The sequence below is a fragment of the Buteo buteo genome, chromosome 9 (genome assembly GCF_964188355.1).
Source record: "Buteo buteo chromosome 9, bButBut1.hap1.1, whole genome shotgun sequence".
Classification (NCBI taxonomy): Eukaryota; Metazoa; Chordata; class Aves; order Accipitriformes; family Accipitridae; genus Buteo; species Buteo buteo.
In genome coordinates this window covers 9,511,001-9,526,359 of record NC_134179.1, presented here as the reverse complement: position 1 = coordinate 9,526,359, position 15,359 = coordinate 9,511,001, and the positions used below count along the sequence as shown (strand labels likewise).

General features: G+C 59.1%; 1 protein-coding gene across 1 annotated transcript; it reads left to right on the top strand.

Moving 5' to 3' along the window:
* The first annotated feature begins 13,881 nt into the window (after window positions 1-13,881).
* On the top strand, window positions 13,882-15,056 carry NKX2-2 (NK2 homeobox 2). Its single transcript, XM_075036769.1, has 2 exons — window positions 13,882-14,140; window positions 14,420-15,056. The coding sequence occupies exons 1-2, from the start codon at window positions 13,882-13,884 to the stop codon at window positions 14,977-14,979; spliced, it is 819 nt and encodes a 272-aa protein (XP_074892870.1). The 3' UTR covers window positions 14,980-15,056.
* The last annotated feature ends 303 nt before the right edge of the window (window positions 15,057-15,359 follow it).

The window sequence follows — 15,359 nt, the reverse complement described above, 5'->3', positions numbered from 1 at the left end:
CAGGCAGCAACACCTGAGGAAACCCCCAGGCAGGGCTTATGTACCTGGGGGGGGGCAGAGAGCAGGGCAGGTGGTGAGGGAGGAGGGGTGGGCAGCCTCGTTTGGCACCTGGCTGTGCCCCTGCATGCAAGGAGGACACTTTCCCTGCACTCAGGAGGGGCCTTGATGAGGGAAACCTGGTGAACTTTGCTCTCGGGAAAGGTCCCTCCGTTGCTCTTCTCCAGATGGTCCTGACTATGCAAACTCCTGCTGGGGCTGTCATAGACCTCAGAGCCCCCTCTCTCCCCCTTCCCCCTGTTTGCAGACCCTCCTGCTCCCCGTCCCCTCCCCAGATCACCCTTCCTTCCCACAAAGTGATGTCCAGTTCCCTTTCACACTTCCTCAGCGGCAGGGATGGCTGTTCTCCTCCTCATCATCATCCTCGCATCCCCCTTTTCCTGGCAGAAAGGCTGCGGCAGGTATGTCCACTGTGGCCCCCAGAGCACAGGCGTTAACGTTGGGCTTCAAGGCGCAGAGCTGGAGCGAACAGGGTTAGTCGGTCCCCTGGTCGGGGCAGCCCCCACAAGAGCGGCACTGTTCCGCTGGGGACAGAGCTCGACTTTTCTTATCACTAGATTTGTATCCCGTTCCCATGGAAATGAAAGAACCTGGGCAGTAGGCCCCCTCCCAACTCAACTTTGAACAACCCTTACAGTATTCTCTGTCATGCTGTCACTTTGAATGTGTCACGGTTTTCCCAGGGAAGTCCTTGGAGCACGTGGCACTGTTGACCTGCTCCGGCTGGAGTTTTGCTGCGGCACACCAGTGTGCCGAACGCCGGACGTACCTGGGAAGGTCGGCAGCCGGTGCTTCCAATGTCACTGAGGTTTTGTGTAGGGAAGCCCAGGTAACGTCATTAGTGATGGGCAAGTTCAGCTGAAAAGTGGTGAAAACAGTTGAAAAATGAGCTAAGCAGCACTTTATTTCAGCTCCCGGATCTCCTGGAGCAGCCCTGTAGCCAGTGAGTCCCATCTTCATCAGCTTATTGGGGATGATATTAGGTCAAATCCTCCCTGGGCACTTCCCAAGAAGCCCCTGAAATGGGTGATGCCACCCCCACCTTACCGCAACTTCTCCTTTGATGCCAGCCAGCACCGCAACCTGTGTCAGCAGCATCCCCACCAACAGCCTCGCTGATCCCTACTGACAGTGATGCCGCAGCCACGCTCCCATCCGCTCCTGCCGCGCTGGGGCCCGGGCGCCTGGAGATGGACGAGTGATTGATGGGGCGCCCGCGATACGCCATGATACGCTCCTTATCTGTGGTTTCCCAGTTGGTTCCCATGTCGCTCGCGGGGTTTACAGCATCAATGTCACTTTCTTTCCCTTGGTTTTCTGTTTTTTTTAAACCTGCTTTGGTTCTTTCACACCTATGTGTGTACCCCAGTGAACCTGTTTCATCTTCAGGATTAGTAAAATTGGACAAACAGTCCCGGGCAGACTCATCTTTCCCAGCTGTGCATGGGCGAGAGGTGGGTTTGAACAGATGGGTACCTGTTTTTCATGGCAGGTCCACTGAGAGCTAAATCCATCTAAAGCAACTTGCATAGGAATTCCTAGTCAAACGTCGCGATGGCAAATACCGTACAAAAACTTGGGTGCACATAGAAAGACCAAGGTTAGTTATGGAGAAAGAGAAGTGGATGGACAGGCTTCATTAAGAAGGGAGAAGAAAATCAGTCTGAGTGGAGCATCACTGGTACCACCAGGAGATTCCTCCCTCTCCCCCCTCCTGGGCAGACAGCTCTGCTTCCCAGGGACATGGACCTTCTCTTGAAAACACTGGGAAACTGCCCCCCCGTATGAACAGCACTGGCTTTGTTAGGCAGGTGAGAGCAGGACAAGCCCACAGCATCCCCACAGAGTCCCCAGAGCTTGTGTCAAACTGCCAACCTTATGAGACCACTCTGCTCCCCACCAGCCCCCCGGCACGCCGTCTCCCATGGGCAAGGGCTGGTGTCTGAGCACAGACATCATGACTGGAGGCTGTTGTTTCCCCATCAGCCCCCCCCAGCACCAGCCTCTGTACCCTGCCAGCTCCCACTGACACTTGCTCCTGCTCCTCCCCAACGCAGCCCCCAGGAAAAAATAAAATAAAATAAAATCACAAAGAGTGGATGCCCACTTCCAAATCAAACCTGGCCAAAAGGGGCAATTCACATCTACCTCTCCATAGGCTTCGTCTTTCCCCTCCCCTCTTCCAGCCAGCCAAGACACTATGAACAAGAGCCAGAGTGAACCCCCGTCCCAGCGAGCGGGCTTTGCTGCTGCCAGATTGTGCTGTGTGCTCAAACCCGCAGGGACAACCTGCGGCCATCTGTTAATCCCAGGTGTGTACACGCCGCGGCTCTGCCGGCAGAGATAGGCTTCTCCTGGCTCCTCAAACACACCGGTCACCCGACTCAGTGTGCGTGGGGGTTGTTCAAGTGACGTGTGGGTGTGCTCCCCCAGCCCCTCTCTCACCTCTTCCGTCACCGTCCCCAGCATCAAAGGCTTAGGTGGTCAACAGGTTGTCTTTTTTATTCACTATAAAAAACAGGCTGGAACAAGGGACAACTCAGTCCAGACTTCACGGAAACTGTTCCTGCTCTTCACTGAAACCTGACAGACATGTCTTGACACACAGTGCCATATGAGCACCTTCCCCGAGCTCTCATCCTCTCCAGGGGAGAAGGTCCTTCTGGTCATTTTTAATTCCTTCACATTTGTGAATGGAGTGGGCGTGTGTGTACGAAAAGTGGAAATATATGCCTTCGGCCAGGGAAATCTCGGGTTTATTTCACCCTACCTGATCAAGTCTGAGCATCCCAAGCCCAGGCACCAGCCCTTAGTGTTACCCTTTGATTTGCAAGAAAAGACTTGTCCCAGGATTTAGGAACTTCCTGGGAATGCTTGGGCTCACGTCTGCCCCAACTTGTGCAGCCAGCCCAGGTTCTGGATCTGGTCTTAACTGGCACAGATGCCCACACTCTCTGGGGGCCACAGCCCAAAGCTCAGCTCCTGAGAAGGGGTCTCCCCGGAGCCCGTGGTTGTATGCCAGCGGTCCATGTGTCTTCAGGTCCCCTTGGCCATACCCAAGGCTTCCCCTCTGTGCACCATCGGGCCAGCCTTTGGACAGGCCAAAGCAGCGTGGGCTGGCTCAGAAACACTGGCAACGGGCCCGCAGGAGCACAAGCCCATCCCGCATGTTGTGCCGGTGCCGTGGCCTGACTGCTTCAACCCAGCCTCCAGACACTGCTTCCCAGGGGCACTGGGGGTGGTGCACATGAAATGCTGGAAGGGGGCTATTAACGGGACCAAGGCAGCCTGAACTGGCTCAAAATCAGCACCAGCAGTAGCCAAGGGTCCTCGCCTTACCCTTGGAGCAATGAGTAGGGCGAGGGCAGGCAGCTCCACCACCCCCTGCAGCTGGAAGAGCCTGCTGAGAAGCTGGCTAAGCCTTGAAATGGGAAAAGCCCCTTCCCCTCCTCTGGGGCACACGGAGACTCGTAACTCACAGACCCAGGGCCAGGGGCACAAATCGGTGCCAGTGGATGACTCTGCACGAGAGAAGTTGTGACTGTAGATAATAACCACCCTGTACCAAGGTGGAGCCCACCCCAACCTCTCCAAACTGGGGTCCAGCTGTCCACCTTGCACACCCACCTCTCCGAGAGGCTCTGCGCAGGGTTTTCCACTCTTGCCTGTTTGAGATGGGCAGCGTATGGGGTACTGGGATGGAGTGGGGAAGCAGACACCTGCTGTCCCACAGAGCTGCTGAAGGAGGAGGAGATGAGGAGGGCACTGGACCATGGGGGAGGGCTGAGCAGCAGCTTATCACTGGCTCAGCGTCATTTATTCTCCCCCTGGAGCTGGAAAGGATCTGGCAGCTCTTCCCAATGTATCCTCATGGTTTGAGGGCCCAGCCTTCTCCAACAAAACCATTACAATTATTGGGGTTGTTAAAGGAAGAGAGAACAAACCCGCATAGAAGAGGTATCCTGACCTCTGCTCTTCTGCCTTTTTTCCTGAAGCAACATTTCCCGACGATCCTACAAACAAACAAATATCTGAAAAGCCTCCCCCACCTGTGAAACATACCCTCTGATAAAACCCCCTGGCCTGTTTTTACTCACCAATGAAGATGTAATTTCCACGATTGAGTGAAATGAGGCCGCATGGGTTTGGTGTGGAAATCCGCATCATCGGCTCCACGGTTTGGCTTTCGGCAGTTCTAGGGGATTGTGGGACACCTGCATCAGGTGCCAAAAAGCCCTCCAAAAAGGTTTGCTTTCAGTAATACATACAAAATGGTTTTATTAATAAAATAGTAACGGCTTGTTTTACAATCCAGTCTGAGAGACAGCTTGTCACTGTCATGGGGGACATCTGCAGGGCCCGGACCCCTGCGGTCGGTCCATCAGGCGCTACTTTGCCACTGGAACACCGTCAGTAGGCAGGTCCCATGTCACCCAGCATTGGGCTGGGGCTGAGCACCATACCTTGCCTGGTGGTTTGCTGTCAGTGACCGGGCAGGGACAGCAGCCCGGAGTCCAGGCTCAAATCAGCCCCCTGAAGGCACAGCTTGCTGCTCCGGCAGCTATGGACCATCCTTCTCCTCTCCCCACTTCCAGCCCCATCTCCTCATCCAGCTGCTCCCAGCCTCATTCACGCTCTCTCCTCAGGTCCCGGTTCACTCCCCTCTGACCCTCCCTCACCTGCCCCAAATCCAGCTGTTGCACCCTTGCCTTCCTCCCACGCTCCTCCTCCTCCTCCTCCTGCTGTGCTGTGTGGATGCCGGGGAGGCAGGAGCCACAGCTGGGGAGGTGGTGAGACCCGCTGCAGCAGTCTGGGCCGCAGCAGGCTCTGCCGCAGGGGGACCTGCATGCATGGGGCGTCCACAAGCTCCCACCTCTTATATGGGTTTATAACCAAATGCATAGAAGTGCAAGCTCAGATCCCTCTGCGCAGCTTTACCTGGGGATGTAGTGAGACACGTCCCGGACATCCAGACTGAATTTCTTGTTATGAAAGCTGCAGACTTTGCAGGTATGTAAATAAGGAGTTAACTATTTACATTTGTATTTTTATGTGGGCAACAGGATTTTTTTTTTCCCTCATTTCACTCCCTCAGTCAGCAATCTGGCCACTTCTTTATCCAAACAAAACAAGCTTGGCAAAGTTATTAATTGCTCAGAACAAGATCTTTATTGATTAGTATAAGGATCAATCACTTTATCTGCGGGCAGCTCTGTTAGAGCTGCCTGTGACCCGAGTATTTAGCTAAAAGATATCTGTCCTGGTCCCTGGGGAGTTTCACAGAGGAGTCCAAGGTCTCTCCAGTGCTTTTAAAAATACGGCAGGTGGTGGAAAGAATTCAGATGAGGTGAGATGGAGAAGGGCCCCTGTGACCTTCCCTCTAGCCCCAGCAGTCACCAGGAACCCCCTCTTCAAGAGGACTTTATGCTTCTTCTGGAGGGGGGGCTTTCCTGAAAATGTCTGAACCATGCCTCAAAGGTTACACCGTTTCCAGACCCTGGAGGTTCAAATGAGGCAGCACAACCTTTGGCTGCGTGGGGCTTGACGCTTCGGCCGGGCCTGGCATCGTGGCCGGCTCCCTGAGGTGGCCAGTGGCCGCAGGGCTCAGCTCGCAGCGGGGCTGCGCTGGTGGTGCTTACCTAAGCCACGGCCTTTGGAAGGGAGATGGACTATCAGGCTCGGATGGCCAGAAAGCCCTTCTGGCCAGCTATAACCTCTTCATACCTCCGTCTGCATTCACAGGGGGTCGTACCTTTTGCGGGAGCCTCTTGCAACCAGGTAGCACTTTCCATCCCCAGCTTCAGGAAAGTCGGACAGCCCCGCTCCCCACCCCCCACCCCCCAACTCCATCACCTTTTCTTTGCCTCCCCTTTCAAAAGAAGAAAAAAAACCCCAACACATAAATAAATAAAATTACCATCAAAAAAAAAAAAAAAAAAGAAAAGACGACCAAAAAGGGGCAGGGGAGGGGGGCTGCAGCTGGAGCCGTCTCTGGCAACCGAGCTCTAATCTCCCGCAAACCCCCGCTATCAAAGCTTGGATCAGCATATCTAATGTAAACGAGCTTTCACACATAAATAACGTGCCACATCTGGCTATTTGGTTTTTATAGCGCCTTAGCTACCGAACGATTTATAGAGGGCGAGCTTGTTAAAGAGCAGCCCGGGCTCGGCCGGGGGAAGTTGCGGGCTGCCCCGCGGCGGGAGGTGCGAAGAAGCAGCGAGGTGGGAGCGGTGGGCGAGGGAGGGTTTTTGGGGAGGGGGGGGGGCCGGAGTCCCCGCGCCGGCAAGAAAGCGGCTTCTCCGCGGCTTTGGGGAAGGGGGGGCCGGGGAGGAGGGCTCTGCCCCCCGGGGGAAGAGGGGCCGGCTCAGCGGCAGGGCCGGGGCAGGCTTAAAAGAGCCATCCAGGAACCGGCGTGTTTGCGCTTATAACCAATTTATTACCGCCGAACATATGGCCAGTATTTCGCCTGGCGTCACCCGCCGGGGAGGAAAGCAAACAGACCGCGCGATGTAAAGCCGGAGGAAGGAGCGCCCGCCCTGCACACGGCGGAGACAATGCGAGAGGCGCGGAGCCGCCGCCGCCGCGCTCAGCCCCCCCCCCGCGCCTAGGGACCCCCCCCCACCCCGCCACCAGCACCAGCCCCCGGCCCCTCAGGTGAGCCCCGTCGCGGTGGGCAGGGGGGCGGCGGGGGCTTACCGGCGTGTCCGCGCAGCGGCAGGGATGCGCGCCGGTGACAGCGGGGGGGGGGGGGGGGGGGGCGGGGAACACTAAAAAAAAAACCCAAACCGGCGGAGAGCCGGGGCTGGGGCGCAGCAGGTGGGAAGGGGATGGGGGGGGGGGCGCGGGCGGGTAGAAGTTAATGCTAAGCGGCCGCCGGAGGAGCGGGGGGGGTGGGGGGCGCGTCCCCCTGCCCCGACGGCAGCCCGGCCCGCCCACGGCCCCGGTCCCGGGTGGGCGCCCGGCCGCCCCCCCCCCTCCCTCGTGCGCGGCGGGGCCGGGGGTGGGGGGGAAGCGCGGCCCCGCCGGGGCGCTCCGCCCGCCTGGCCCGGGGAGGGGGGAGCCGGGGGCGCTTCCCCCCCCAGCCCCGGCGACGGGACACTTCTCGGCTGCGACGGCAGAGTACGCCAGAGGACCGGGAATGGCCCCGGCCCCCGCCCGGCCCCGGCTCTGCCCGCCGCCCCCCCCCCCCCCCCCGCCCTTCCTTCACTTCTTCCCTTCGCTTCCCCGGCGTTGCCCCCACGCCGCGCGTGTGCGCCCCGACTCGGGCCTGAGTACTTGGGTCGGATCCCCCCGCGTGGACCCTTCCCCATCCTTCTCCCGAAAAGACCCCGACACCCCCCCCCCCCCCCCTTCTTGCGCAGGAGGTGCGGGCACCGGAGTCTTCCTCGGAGGCTCAACGTGGATCCCCGGCACCCCCACTCGCGACGCGCACCCACCGGCTACCTGCGCGCACAGGCGGGCTCCCCGCCGAGCCCTCCATGTTGTGCTGTGCGGGTGGGAGAAGTAAATTCAGATAAGAAAGTGCTCTCAGCCGTAAATCCCCCGCATTCCCATCGCCCTCGGCCAGACGGGTCGGGTTTTCCTTCCCGAGGAGAAATATTTCTGACAAAGCTTAATCTCATTGGGACACGTTTAATCATTAGAGAGACGGGAACGAATACGGCCGGGGGGCTCGCCGGGGGGGGGGGGGGGGGGCGTGAAACGTTTGCCCGGCAAATAAACCAGTTTATAATAGAGTCGAAGGGGAAGGGAGGCCCCGGGCTGGGCTTAGAGCTTTCGCCGGGGCGGGGGAATTAAATAAGACAAACAAATATCTGGGCCGGGCGGCTGCGGGATGCGGGGGGCTGCGGGCTCCCGGCTTTGTGCTCTCACGCATGGCCTTCACGAACTGCCTCCGCCACTATTGGCAATATTTTCAAAGATCTCATTAAAGTGCATTTATCAAAGCCCTAACATGTGCCCTCCGGCTCTGACATAACCCCGTTAGCCCCCAGGGAGGAGGGGGAAAAATCCCAATTTCTATTACAATTCACCGCCTCGGGAGGTTGGCTGGGGGGCAGGCTAGATCTAGATCTACAAATTTATAAGTAATATCGGGGAATTGGAAGGATTTCTCCGTCTTTGAAGCTTCGGGGGGAAGGAGATAGAGTAATCGTGAGAATAGGAAAGCTCATTTAGATTCCTATGTCCTGGAGAAGATTTAATTGTCTGCGGGAGAAAGGCAGGCCGGCGCCGGGATTTTGGGGAGGCGGCAGGGGCTTTCTCTTGAGCCTCGATAGGGAAGACCGGTGCCGGCTCCCTTTCTGTGTGCGGGGCAATCTTTCCCCTTCCCCCTCCCTTTTTTTTTCTTTTCTCTTTTCCCCCAAAACGTCCTTAACGCCTGTGTTAATGCCGTTTTTCCAGCCGTGAAAAGCGACGGGAATTTCACCCCGCAGAAACTCCGACCCCCGCACGTTACAATTAAGTTCTTGAAAACGACGGCGGATTCGGAGGGCTCTGGTTTCTCCTGATGTCAGGAAATACGATTTTTTTACGCTCCCTCCGTCCCCCGGCCAGGGTGCCGGTGCTCAAGGCAATCCGGTGGCGTAGGTTCCCCGTCCCAGCTCCCTTTCCCACGGCCTGGCGTGGCGCGTCCCCTCCGAGCCGGCAGCATCTCCGCGGAGCTGCCGCTTCGCCGCTGGAAAATGCCATTTAAAACCCTCTGCGCGGGGCTCTCGGAGGGTGCAGCGATAGCTTTATTTTTAATTGGGGGGGGTTTGGTTGGGTTTTTTTCTATCGCCGACAAAAGATGTCGTCTTTAATGACGCGGCTCTCCTTTCCCCCGCCACACTTTAAAACAAAGAGGGTGTTGCTTACAGGGGATGCTCCTGAGGTGAAGCTCCTAATAACAATTATCAGGAGCGACATGGGCTGCGCTTCCCTCTCCCTATTTATTTCAAGTGTAGCTCATTCTAAGAGATAAAATAAACCTGTCCCCCCTAACAAAGGCTTTGTGCGGGCTTCGCTAATCCGTACCGAGAGGCAAGGTGCAGTCCTTTTTGTTTGTTTATTTGTGGTCTGGAGTGAAGGAAAACAATAGCTCGCACCTTCGGTCTAATCAAACAATAAACTAATCCACTTGACGGCTGTTATCGGAGATGCGATGCGGGGACGGGTTAGAGGTCGGTGCGAGCGAACCGCGCAGGGAGGGGAGGAATAGCGGCAGACTCCTGCCAAACCCCCTTTCAGTCATTTTTATATATATCTGTATAACATTATTATATAGAGTGTACGTATGTGATGTCGCTCGGCAGAGAAGGGAACGAAGTCAGGGGCGTCGGTGGCTTAAAACAGCGGGAGAGAGCCGGCGCTTCGCGGGGAGCGGGAGCCCTCGGGCCGCCGGCGGGAGGAGAGACCCGATGCAGCGAGGGAAGGCGCCTCGCCGCTTCGGAACACGACCCACGGGCCGCCCGTGGCGTGGCGTGGCGAGACCCCGCTCCGCCGGCCCGCGGGGCGGGGAGCTGCCCTCCGCTGCCCGGGTGGCCTGCTGGCTTTGCGGGTCCAGGGCGACGGGGTCGGGGCCGGGCCGCCCCCCTCCCCCCCGCCTCCCACGCGTGACCGCCCTGCACACACCGCTGCCGCCGAGAACCGCTCAGAAGGGCTCTTTCCCTCTCTTATCCCCTACCCAGTGCCTCTTCCCCTATCTTAAAAAAAAAAACACAACCAAAAGCCAGCTTCAATGCCGCTAAAACCGACACCCGCCGCCCGTGGGGTGGGGGGGCCGCTCCCCACGCAGCTCGGGGCGGGGGGACAAAGAGCGGAGAGGGAGGGGAGGCGAATGACGGGTGTTTGAGCTACCTGTGAAAGTAAACAGGTAAACACTCCCCCACTTGTCCTGAAGTGCAGCCACTCAGCCTGTGTACACGCACCGCGCCGCCGGCCTCCGCCGGGCTTCTGCAAACAGCCCTCCCCGGGGCGAGCCCCCCCAGGGGAGCGGGGTGGGAGGGCAGCCCCCCCGGCCCCGGTAGGCTCTGCGGGCTCTCCCCCCGCCTTGCCGCCCCCTCGCCCTAAGGCTGGAGCATCCCCCCTCCCCACCCGGCTGCTCCCGCCCGCGGGGTGCTGGGAGGGGGACACAGCGGGGAGAAGGGCGTGAAGGGCGGCGGGGGGAGCCTCTCTCCCCCCCGGCTCTGTCGCGATAGCAGCCGGGCTGCCGTCGGGTTCCGCCGCCCACCCCCCCCAGCGCAGCGCGGCTCCGGGCACGGGGGCTGCGTCCCGGCCCCGCGACCCCTCCTGACGTCAAAGGGCCCGAGCGGCTCTCACGTCACCCCCCGCCGGTGACGTCACGGCGTCCCGGGCCGCTCGTTCGGTGCGGAGGGAGAGCGGCCTCGGCCCGCAGCGTTGCCCGCTCGTGGGAGCCCCCCCCACCCCCCAGCCCCGCTGCCGGGCCGCGGGACTTTGTGTGCCCACGAGGGACCATTGTTCCCCGCGGGTGGACGGGCCGCCGGCGCCGGCCCTCCCTTTACCTCTCGGGAGGTGTCGGGGCCCGGCCAAACACCACCGCCCCCCTTCGGGGGGCTGCGTGGGGGGCCGGGCCGGGCCAGCCCGCAGCGACCCCCGGGGCCGTGTCCGCCCTCCCGCGGCGGAAGGGCCCGCTCTCCTCCCGTGGGCATCCCCCGCTCCCGCCGCCGTCGGGCCCCACGTCGCGGGGGCTTTGCGGGATGCTCTGCCCGTGTTGTGGCATTTGCGCGTCTGTTTGGGGGTTGGAGGGGTATTCTTATTCTTATTTATTATTAATGATTATTTAAAGCCCCCCCCCCGAGGAGCGGAGCTGCCCAAGGACCGGGCCGCCCGCCCCGCCTCCCCGGGCGGACACGGCCCCGGCGATGCTCTGGCCGTCCCTCCCCGGGCCCGCCGGCTTGGCTTCTGCCGGGCTGCTTGAATTCAGGATGCTGTATCGTGGTCCCGCCGCTGTCGCGATTGTCACTGTTATTCCGGCTTTTTTTATTATTACTATTTATTCCCCCCCCCAACCTTGCCGCGGCGGGAAGTAATTGAAACCCCCTCCTGCCCCATCCGACCCAAACGCCGCCGCCTCCCCCGCGCCGGGCAGGTCGAGCCGGGGGCGGGGTGGGGGGATGGGGGGAGAATAAATCAATCGATAAGGCCGAGATTTGCTGGAAATTAAAGCGCTCTGCCTGGTGCGTGTCCCAAGCCCCTCCCCCCGGGGAAAGGGAAGCGGAGCGGGGGAGCGCCCGCCCGAAGGGGTTCCCTCGATATCGAGGAAGGACTCCGAAATGGATGAAGAGATAGCCATTGAGCGCGGTTGAATACCATGACAACTAGGAACAACCTCAGATTTATTCCCAACAGTTAGGACACATTGAAAGAGGGCGTCAATCACGTATTATTTCGCCACTGAAATAAATGCAAAAACTGCGCCGAGACAAAGGGTTCCAACAGAAGCCGGACATTTGTCTACATTGCGGACATTGTTTCCAGCTTAGCCATAGGGTTGTATTTGTGTTTGCGCGGGTCCGACCACCCAGGATGTGCTCAGGGGCTCGCTTAAAAAAAAAAAAGGGGGGGAAGAAAAAATCCCTGGGCATTGTCAGCCACATCACATACTTTATGGGAGGCAGGCTGGGGGCTGGGGGAGGAAAGATGGGGGGAGCGGGGAGGGAGAGGAGGGGAAGGTGCGAGTACATTGATCGGCAAATAGGAGGATGTCTGAGGGATCGTCGTCTTCCTCTTCCCACCACCGGCAGCCCCATTCCCGCTCCCTCCTCCGGGAAGAGAAACTCGGTCAACTTTTCTTTCCCAGAAATAAAGGTGGTGGTGAGAAGCCCCTTCCCACATCCTAGCCCCCACGCCGCACACCACCATCCTCCCCACGCACAAAACCGTCCCGGGCCGGGGTCCGGCTGCGGGGCGCTTCGGGGAGGGGAAAAGGGAAAAGGGAAAAGGGAAAAGGGAAAAGGGAAAAGGGAAAAGGGAAAAGGGAAAAGGGAAGGGAAGGGAAAGGGGAAGGGGAAGGGGAAGGGGAAGGGGAAGGGGAAGGGGAAGGGGAAGGTCCGGGCCGTGCCTGTCGAGGGTGCGCGCGGCCCAGGCTCCTTGGCGGGTGCAGGAAAAGGGAGGAAGAAAGAAAATGAAAATAAAAGTTGGTGGCAGACAGATAGAGAGGGGAGAAGTTGGCGAGGGGGGCGGTCTGCAGCCCCGCGCCGGGCAGGGGGAGCTTCCGCGGCCGCGCAGCGCTGCTCGGCTCCGCGCCGCTCCGCCGGGACCCGCGCCCGGGGATGCTGCAGGGCTCGGCGGCTGCCGGCGCCCCGGCTGTGCGTGTGTGACACCTGGAGGTCCGGCCTTCCAACACGCCCTTTTGGAAAGGAACCCCTTCTTTACCCCCACCCCCACCCCTCCTTCCCCAGGTCCTGAAAAAGAAAGAAAGAAAAAAAAAAGAAAAAGAAAGAAAAAAATGAATTCCAGTCGTATATGAAAGTCCATTGGCCTCCAGCCCACTAAATTAACCAAACGGGCTGGGTTTTATTCCCCTGGAAGAAGGAGGCAAAATCAATGAGACCTCTTCAAATAAAGCCCCCCCCCCCCCAAGTAATCACCTCCCGGATCTCCCCGGGTCGTGACTGACGATCGCATTTTGCCAGTTCGGTTAATTTCGGAGCAAACTAGAATCAATTACTTGCTGTTTAATTTCCAGCGTTCATCCCTAAGCCTCAACCAAAATATTGACCTAGGCGGTTTAGATAAGTTGGTCTCTTGCCATCTGAGCCGCCTCTCGTTTCGGTCCCGCGCGGGGCTTTGAGCGCGTCCCCGCGCAAAAGCGCTGCCCCCCCCCCATCCCGGGGGTTGCGTGGGCGCGCAGGCTGCGCGGGAGGGGTGGGAAACCGCACACGCAGCCTCCCTCGCTCTTTATCACCCCCCCCCAGTCTTTTTTTATTTTTTTTTCCCCTCTCTGCTTTTCAAGGCAATCGGTGGAAAACACACTTTGGAGTGTGCGGAATATCGGGCTGGTGCGAGGCTCTTTGTATGTAAATACCGTGTTTAAAAAAAAAGAAAAAAATCACACCCTCCCTCTCTCGCTGACACACACGCACACACACGCGGAAGGGCCCTCCCCACGCCGGTAATTAACTGACACGTTATACCACTCATCACCAATGGTGGAAGCTCGGAGCTCGCCCAAAACCCGCAATTTCACATCTGCAAACACTGTCTTCATCCACTTGACTTCCAAGACCCGCCCACACGTGGCCAACCTTTCCCGGGTTTAATGTATTTTTTTTCTCCCTCCTCTCGGCAGGTTCATGTGTGGGGACCAGCCTTATATGGACTGTTCGCTCCAGCAATGGCTCGGTTTTTTCAAGCGGCAGGCACGGGTTCGGGGTGTTTAAGCAAGATCCAGAAGTGATTTTTTTTTCTTTTTTTTTTTTTCTTTTTTTTTTCTTTTTTTTTGGCGTGTCTTTTTCCCCTTTCCCCTGGAGTTACAAACTATTTCCGAAGCCAGCTGCTGCTCCCGCTCTCTGAATTTCCCCCGTGGCAGAACAAGCCCGTAGAAACCACCACCGCAGAGATCCACCGCTGCGGCCGGGGCTCCGCTTCTTCTTTTGCACAAAACCCTTCGGTTATTTTTCTATAAATCTAGATTATTCTATCCCCCCCCCCACGCCCCCCCACCACCCTCCACGCGTGCCGCCACCCCGCAGCCTCCTCCCCCGGCTCCCGCGTGCGGGGCTCTTCGCCGCCGCTCCCCCGTGTTGTGCGTGGGCTCCCGTGACGCGGCGGATCGGCGGAGCTGCTCCACCAACTTTCCTGCCTCGAATTGACCGGAACATGTCTCTGACCAACACAAAGACGGGCTTTTCGGTGAAGGACATTTTGGACCTCCCCGACACCAACGATGAGGACGGCTCCGCCGCGGAGGGCGGCGAGGAAGAGAGCGAGGCGCCGGAGCCGCCCAAGAAAGCGGGAGTTTTGGGACAAACCCCCTTGGACACTGTTCAGACGCTGCCTTTGAAGAACCCTTTCTATGATAATAGCGATAATCCCTACACGCGCTGGCTGGCGAGCGCCGAGGGCATCCAATACTCCCGTGAGTACCGACCGCGCACTGCCGCGGGGACCGGGGCAGCGCCCGCGCCCGCGGGGGCATCCCCCGCCGGTGGGGCGGCTGGGGGGAGGACGGGGGGACGGGAAGGGGGGGTTACCGCTCGCCACGGCCGGCTGACCCCCCCCCGCCCCTCTCCCCCGGGCGGGGGAGAGCCGCGCTGCCCCGGGGCGGCGGGAGGGATGCGGGGGGGGGGCGGGGGGTGCGCGGCGCGGAGCCCCCCGGCCCGGGCTGACGGAGGGCTCTCGGCCGGACTCTCCGCAGTGCACGGGCTGACGGCCGGCGGCGGCGGTCAGGACCCCTCGGCCAAATCGCCGGAGCCGTCGGCCGACGAATCGCCCGACAACGAGAAGGAGGCGGCGGGCGGCGGGGACGCGGGGAAGAAGAGGAAGAGGAGGGTGCTCTTCTCCAAGGCGCAGACCTACGAGCTGGAGCGGCGGTTCCGGCAGCAGCGGTACCTGTCGGCGCCGGAGCGGGAGCACCTGGCCAGCCTGATCCGCCTCACCCCCACCCAGGTGAAGATCTGGTTCCAGAACCACCGCTACAAGATGAAGCGGGCCCGGGCCGAGAAAGGTATGGAAGTGACTCCTCTTCCCTCCCCGCGGCGGGTGGCCGTGCCGGTCTTAGTCAGGGACGGCAAGCCCTGCCACACGCTCAAAGCTCAGGACTTGGCAGCCGCGACTTTCCAGACGGGAATCCCCTTCTCCGCCTATAGCGCCCAGTCTCTACAGCATATGCAATACAACGCCCAGTACAGCGCTACCAGCAACCCCCAGTACCCCACGGCACACCATTTGGTACAAGCTCAGCAATGGACTTGGTGAAGGCTGGAGGGGAGCGCGCCCACACGCACACACTAGCCCCACACACACACAGAAAAAGGAGGAAAAACAAAAATAATAAAGAGAGAGAGAGAGACTGATGCTCCAAAATTAAAATCAAAACTGCGGGGGAAGGAATGGAGAGGGAAACGCTATTATTATTATTATTATTATTGCTATTATTATTATTATTATTGGGTTTTTTTCCCTCTCCCGTTTCTTTTCCCCTCCATTTTTTTGGGGGGGGGGCTCGGTTTCATTTCGGGGGGAGGCGGGGGGGAAGGGAGGGGAGGTGTTTTTGTGCGTCATTGTTTACAGAAATTTTTGCGCCATTCAGAGTGGTCCTGTCTACCTACAACTAAAATAAAAAAAAAAAAAAAAGG

Bases quoted from the DNA above. Each gene is read 5' to 3' on its own strand.
- NKX2-2 (XM_075036769.1), top strand. From the start codon at position 13,882: ATGTCTCTGACCAACACAAAGACGGGCTTTTCGGTGAAGGACATTTTG. The intron at 14,141-14,419 runs GTGAGTACCGAC...GACTCTCCGCAG, and splicing joins CGAGGGCATCCAATACTCCC to TGCACGGGCTGACGGCCGGC.